This window comes from Microcebus murinus, chromosome X (genome assembly GCF_040939455.1).
Source record: "Microcebus murinus isolate Inina chromosome X, M.murinus_Inina_mat1.0, whole genome shotgun sequence".
Lineage (NCBI taxonomy): Eukaryota > Metazoa > Chordata > Mammalia > Primates > Cheirogaleidae > Microcebus > Microcebus murinus.
In genome coordinates, this window is record NC_134136.1 from 110,870,324 (window position 1) to 110,877,403 (window position 7,080).

The following is a 7,080-nucleotide window of genomic DNA, read 5'->3' on the forward strand; positions in this document are numbered from 1 at the left end:
TAAAGCCTATTTTTCAAAAAAATAGTTATTTAAAATATAAAATATTCAAGTGGAAAATACATAGATTTCATGTGTAAAAGTAGTTAATGAAAAGTCATGCTCTTGATGACCTGATGTTTCAAATATGAAAACTTGTATTCTTATTTGAAATACACGACTATAACAAAAATAATGGCATCACTTAAGGTGCTAGTATATTTCTTACTGTCTCTTTGGTTATCAGAAAAAGTCATATTTTTTTTTTTTTAACTAGAATCCTCAACCGTTAACTTTTAATTCTCCATTGTTATTATTTGAACCATTTGAGAGTAAGCTGCAGACTTACTCTCAACACTTCAAAATCTCCTAACAAACAAGGACAGTCTCTTCTATAATCAACCACAATACAATACAGTATTATTACAGTATTACACAATACAGTATTATTATCTAATCTACAGACCCTATTCTCATATCAGCAACGGACCTATTCTGTCCTTGATAGTAAAAGGGAAAATTTATGTTTTCTTGAAAAAGTCGCTTCTGATGTCATACTAAGTATTAGAAATTGTGCCTTGTGAAAGAGAAATGCAATAATACCATTAAAATGATTAAAAATGAATTTCCCAGGATGAAATACTTGCATTACTAAAATTAGGGCTATGTTCACTTTACTTTCTTTTTTTCTTTTTTCTTTAACAGGTAAACAAAATAGCATATTGGTTTATTTTATGTGGTTGTTATATTTTATTTTCTAAGTAATACTTCTTAAAAATATTTACATGCCTACTTTTAAGTCCACAGTTTTGCACTCTTATTGGTATGGCTTTAAAAGTTATAGCACAAGATCTTTACATTAAGAATGGGGGGGGGGTATTCCATTCAAAACAAAGCCTGTTAATTATATACATGTTTTTCTGTGTACTTCATTTCAAATATATTAATTTTAAATGATACTCATCCTTTTTTCATCTGGTGTAAAAGACTAGTACAACTTTTCATCAAAATAAAGTTTACCACAGATGTAAATGAATTTTCCCAATTGAAAATAGCCCTTCAGCTGCCATTAAATGAAATTTCTCAACCTAAGTGAAAAAAAAAATTGGTGATTGTCATTATAAGCAAAAATATAAAGTAATATAGCATTGTCTACATTGCTCCTTACAATACAAACTTTGAAAGAACCAGAGATACTTTACAGAAGTTTAGTTGGTTTTGAAAAGGCACATGGATGTTTTTTTAAAACATTCTAGAGTTTTGCCACCACCACTCTATTGCAGAGATGGTATCTATGACTACTGAGGTAAACAAGAATGTTTGTTCAAACTAAAGAAAGCCAGAAGCCAAAATTCAACTGTACAGTAACAATGCACTTTTCTTTACGCAGCCTTGTTTCCTATATATTCAATTTTGTAACATTCTAATTTAGAATTTCTAATTCTACTGCATTAGAATACATAAGCTTGTATTATAATGATTTTATGTTTGATTTTACAATAGGGAAAAAATTTGAGGAAGGACATGACCTGGGAAAGAAAAAAGAGAGAACCTTTATCACAGTGAAAATATATACATTCATATACAACTATATAATAAGAATATAATCCATTTAAGTTTCCCAGAATATACTCCTCAAAGCTCCCCTTCATTTATGGGAAAGATCCCTTCTCTGTGGCATTAAGTAGGGGGAGGAGAATCAGTTTGTTTTGATAAACAGTTCAGAACAACAAGAAATAAAGTTTAACTTTGGTCCACTTGTCTGTTAGCTTTAAGGACAGTCACTCTGCCCATAATCAGATCAAAAACCCAACATGTAAATTTAAAAGTATATTCATTTGTTATTTCATTCTAAAAGTGGCATAGCTGTTCTGTCTTCATCCCCTGCCTTTTCAACTTGGAAATCTGCTATTGGCTTGGTCTCGAAATCCTCAGCATGTTCCTGATCTTCCCTGGCCGCCTCAGCACCCTCTGCTTGGCTAGACTCTCTCTCTTCCTGGTTGATGATTTCTGGGGTCATGTGATCCAAGTCTGTATCTAGAAGCTCAGTTTGTACTTCTATTGGCATCTGGTTTACCGGTTCAGCATGCAGCTCCTCCCCACGTACCTCAGTAGCTCCTTCAGTCTGAATTCGACCCACTGCTAGATAACTCACTTGGACTTGCTCTGGAAGTTCACTTATATGTGAATCATGCACTTGGCTGTCCTGGAGCAGATCTGGATGAACTTGTTCCACAGTTACTTGTGCTGAATCCACCTGGACCTGAAGCAATGGTAACACATGCACCTTCCCATCTTGTTCTATAATAGTCATTGATGTCGCAGGTTCAGTTTGCACAGGTTTTTCTACTGAAAGAACTTCTTCAGTTAGTAGACACTCTGAAATATTGTGAGTATCACTGAGATGCCTCCTTAATTCACTTCCTTGCATGAACCACAAGTCACATAAATTACAATGGTTGGGTTTATCTCCAGTGTGTATTACCAAGTGATCCTTGAACTTGTCCCAGCTATTAAACACACTGTTACAGACCTGGCATTCATAAAGCTTCTTTCTTCCCTTTTTTGCCCCCACTCCAGTTTGGCATGCAGTGAGGTGACATTTAAGGGTGCTATTTCTAGCAAATCGTTCCTGACAATTTGGGCATTCAAAAGGTTTCTCACCTGTATGTTTTCGAAGATGCTCTTTAAAATGTCCAAAATGATCAAACTGTTTTGCACAGTACTGACATATGTGAATTTTTTTCCCAGTTCTTTGCTTCTTACTGACTTCACCTTCTTCAAGGTGGCAACAATTTAGGTGCTGTTTCCATGCGCTCTCCCGAAGATACCTTTTATTGCATATTTCACACTTGAAACTCTCAGTGGCATGTGATTTCATATGTTCCTTAAAACGGTAAAGCAATTTAAATGAACGGTTACATTTCTCACAATGGAATAAGCCCTTCACATGTGACAGCTGAGGTTCCACAATTTCAATATCTTCTACTTGTTTGCTTGTGGGGTCAGCTGCACAGCCATCTTCTTCTTTAATCTGCCCTTTTCTGTCACCTTGACGGTACTTGCTGGTAATATCTGCCAACAGTGCTAGAGCGGAATCATCAGAGGAACCTGTGCTCTGTATGTACTTAATGGACTGCTTGGAAGAAGCCACTTCCTCTAACGTTTCAATGCCTTCATCTTCCACTTCGATTGCGCCTTCGGCAATCTCTACCTCAATTTCAACAGGTTCGGATTCTGCAGACGGCAACGACTCAGTTATCACATTTGAAGTTTCTGCAATCTTCCTTTTTTTGGTCTCACTTTTTCCTGTGGTATTTTTCTCTAATGGAGCTGAGTTTTCTTTGTTCCTGACTTCAAGGGCTTTGACAGCGCCTAGCATTTGTAGGAACTCTGCTGCTTTCCATACATCATTGGCTTCTTCTTCTCCTTGTATCGTTAATTTTGCTGTATATGTGAACTCAATTAAATGACGAAAGGCCATTTCACTAACACCTTCTATCTCCACTAAAGGTTCGTGAGGAAACTCCTGAAAGAATTTGTAGAAGAACTTACTGCAAGCAGCCAAAACAGCCTTGTGTGCCTTAAAATGGTGTCCGTCGACAATCAGGGTGATGTCAGTAAACCGATCCTGCTCTCTCTGCTCATTCAATCGGTCTAGGATCATTTTACGATGTTCAGGGAACTCCTGAGGGCATTCCATCGTTTCTTCAGCCTCCATGGCCGTGGGGTTGCTGTCGACGTACTGCGTCACTACGTCGGGCTCTGGCTGACGTGAACGCCTCTGAGCGCCAACCGGAAGACAGCCCACGCCCCAACCCGCCCAACTTAGTGGATGGGCGTAGCCAACCAAGGCGATTTGGCATTGGTTGAGCGCACGGCCGCGTGCTCTGAGGGAAAAGCGGGTTGTGGGGGGTTGGGGCTTCACAGAGCCTGGCTTCGCCAGGACCTGGGAACCTGAATTGTGGCCTTTTTTACTTCCCACACTCCTGAGTTGACTTCTGGTGGGGGTGCTTCCCGGCACTCAGAATAAACTCCATGCTGGTGCTCTGCAGCTCTTCCAGCCACGCCCCACCCCACTCACTTTGCTTCCTCCACCTGGGTCAGCCCTCTTTCCTCTCCGTCCCCTCAGTCCTCCCCTTCCGTAGGTACAATTCGCCTCACTCCTTTCTTTATCCAAAAGGCGTGCCTCACCCTCCATTTTACCCCAGAGAGCAGGGCCTCCCTCTGCTCAGGTCCAGCTGGCTCAGACACCCCTGTGGCCACCACACACGCGAGCACATTGAGGCCACCTCACTTTACTTTCTTGAGAAAATTTTCTTCTTGAGAAACAGAAAAATTTATAGCCATTAATATATTACACAGAGTCTGCGGGAAAACAAAATGGCAAAGGGCTGTAGGGAAGTGGGCTGTGTTTGAGACGGGTGTAACGTTCTCTCTACCCCCAACCCTCGTCCCCAAGGACCTCGGTTTGTGCGTGCAAATGTGCAGGTTGCCAGGTGGGACGGATGCTCAGTAAATGCTTAGACTAGCAGGGGAAAGGCCCACGGAGATGTGATTGGTTGTTTTTTCCTGAATGAAGCGGTTGGCACCACTGAAGTGACTGAATGAGAGGCTCTACACGGGCAAGATGAACAAAAAGCCAGCATGTAAATATGAAGAGGGTCAGGATGTCCTAGCTAGAGGGTCAGATGGCTTGTTTTATCTTGGAACTATCAAAAAGATGAACATATTGAAACAGCTGCTTGATCATATTTGAAGATAGTTCTAAATCCTGGGTTCTCTGGAAAGACATTCAAGCAGGAGCCACTGGAAGTGGGGAAGTGGTCTGTACAATATGTCAAGAAGAGTATCCAGACGCTCCCAATAAAATGGTTATATATGATAAATGTGGCCAAGGATATCATCAGTTGTGTCATACATCTCGTATTGATTCCAATGTGATTGATTCAGATGAAAAATGGCTCTGTCGACAGTGTTTTTTTGCAACAACAAAGAGGGGTGGTGTGCTTAAGAAAGGACTAAATGCCAAAGTATTGCAAATCATGAAGCATACATTACCCTATAGTGTGGCAGACCTTGAATGGGATGCAGGTCATAAAACCAGGGTCCAGCAGTGTTACTGCTATTGTGGAGGCCCTGGAGACTGGTATTTAAAGATGCTACAGTGCTGTAAATGTAAGCAATGGTTTCATGAGGCTTGTGTGCAATGCCTTCAGAAGCCAATGCTACTTGGAGACAGGTTTTATACATTTACTTGCTCTGTCTGCAGTTCTGGACCAGAATCCCAATCATCTACCATTACAGTGGGTAGATATAGCACACCTATGCCTTTACAGCCTAAGTGTTATTCACAAGAAGAAATACTTTGATTCTGAACTTGAGCTTATGACATACATTAATGAAAACTGGGATAGATTGCGACCCGGAGAGCTGGCAGACACACCAAAATCTGAAAGATATGAGCATGTTTTGGAGGCATTAAATGATTACAAGACCATATTTATGTCTGGGAAAGAAATGAAGAAGAAGCATTTGTTTGGGTTGCGAATTCATGTTTCACCTGTGCCACCAAATGTGGCTTTCAAAGCAGAGAAAGAGCCTGAAGGAACATCCCATGAATTTAAAATTAAAGTCAAGCGGGGCGTGGTAGCTCACGCCTGTAATCTTAGCACTCTGGGAGGCCAAGGTGGGTGTATTTCTCGAGGTCAGGAGTCTGAAACTAGCCTGAGTGAGACCTTGTCTCTACTAAAACTAGAAAGAAATTAATTGACCAACTATAAATATATATAGAAAAAACTAGCCGGGCATGGTGGCGCATGCCTGTAGTCCCAGCTACTCGGGATGCTGAGGATCACTTGAGCCCAGGAGATTGAGGTTGCTGTGAGCTAGGCTGATGCCACAGCACTCAATCTAGCCTGGGCAACAAAGTGAGACTCTTGTCTCAAAAAAAATTAAATTAAATTAAAAGCAGAAAGACATCCAAACCTATATCTGATTCAAGGGATGTAAGCAATGGCATAGATAAAAAAGGAAAGAAAAATTCTATAGGTCGTCCACCTGGCCCATATATAAGAAAAATGATTCAGAAAACTGCTGAGCCACCTTTGGATAAGGAATTGGTTTCAGAGAATCCTACCTTGGATTTACCTTGTTCTATAGGAGAACTCAAGGAACTGCACATTCATCGAATACCTCAGATGCGGATTTCAAGGGTGCTTCCAGTGCAAAAGAAACTACCCCATCTAGCACTTCCGGGTATTATGGATTATTTTACTCCAGAAAAAGAACACATACTGGAAGATCTTGGCCTGCTGCAATACCACATTTGCGGAGAAGAAGAGGTTGTCTTCCAAGAAGAGCATTCCAGACTCAGAACTCAGAAATTGTAAAAGATGATGAAAGCAAAGAAGATTATCAATTTCTTGAACTCAACACAGAGATTCTGAATAACTTAGCAGATCAGGAGTTACAACTCAATCATCCAAAGAATTCCATTACCAGTTATTTTGGTGGTGCAGGTAGAATAGCATGTGGCAAAAAATACTGAGTTTTGGCTTGTTGGGTGACACTGGACGGAAAGGTGCAGTATCTTGTGGAATGGCAAGGAGCAACTGCATCCTGACTGTAGGACTGAACATTATGTTCACTGCACTCTGATTTTCTGTATGTACGGTTAAAAGCCCTAAAGGATAAAAGAATCTGGTTTTTACTACCTTTCTTTAAAAAAAATGTTAAAAAATTTCAAAAAAGAGTATGATACTAGCCTTAACATGTACCTGTCAATGTTATGGATATTGTCATAAAAAGATATCTTTTAAAAACAAAAACAAAATAATATACAATTTCTGTGTTTCAAATAGAAGATCAATGGGTAAAAATTTCTAACTCCTTTAATCAAAAGAGCAATAGTAGCTTTAAATGTACTTGAAATAAAATTTGAATGCTAATGCAATTGTGCTATAGCAAATTTTAAAAATAAAATGACAATAAAACAATTAACGTCATTGTTTTTAACATGCCTCAGATTGTAAACATGATGTGTTATCAGGTTTTCTAAAATTTCATAAATAATGTATGAAATTGTAAATGTGTAAAATAAAT

General features: G+C 39.4%; 1 protein-coding gene and 1 pseudogene across 1 annotated transcript; one reads left to right on the plus strand and one right to left on the minus strand.

Moving 5' to 3' along the window:
- Positions 1–1,822: 1,822 nt before the first annotated feature.
- On the minus strand, positions 1,823–3,697 carry LOC105855588 (zinc finger protein 131-like). The gene is made up of 2 exons (XM_075999474.1): positions 2,966–3,697; positions 1,823–2,863 (listed from the first exon to the last, which is right to left on the minus strand). Exons 1-2 carry the CDS (start codon positions 3,695–3,697, stop codon positions 1,823–1,825), a joined length of 1,773 nt encoding a protein of 590 aa, XP_075855589.1.
- Positions 3,698–4,606: 909 nt separating this feature from the next.
- LOC105855589 (metal-response element-binding transcription factor 2 pseudogene) lies at positions 4,607–6,656 on the plus strand (annotated as a pseudogene).
- The last annotated feature ends 424 nt before the right edge of the window (positions 6,657–7,080 follow it).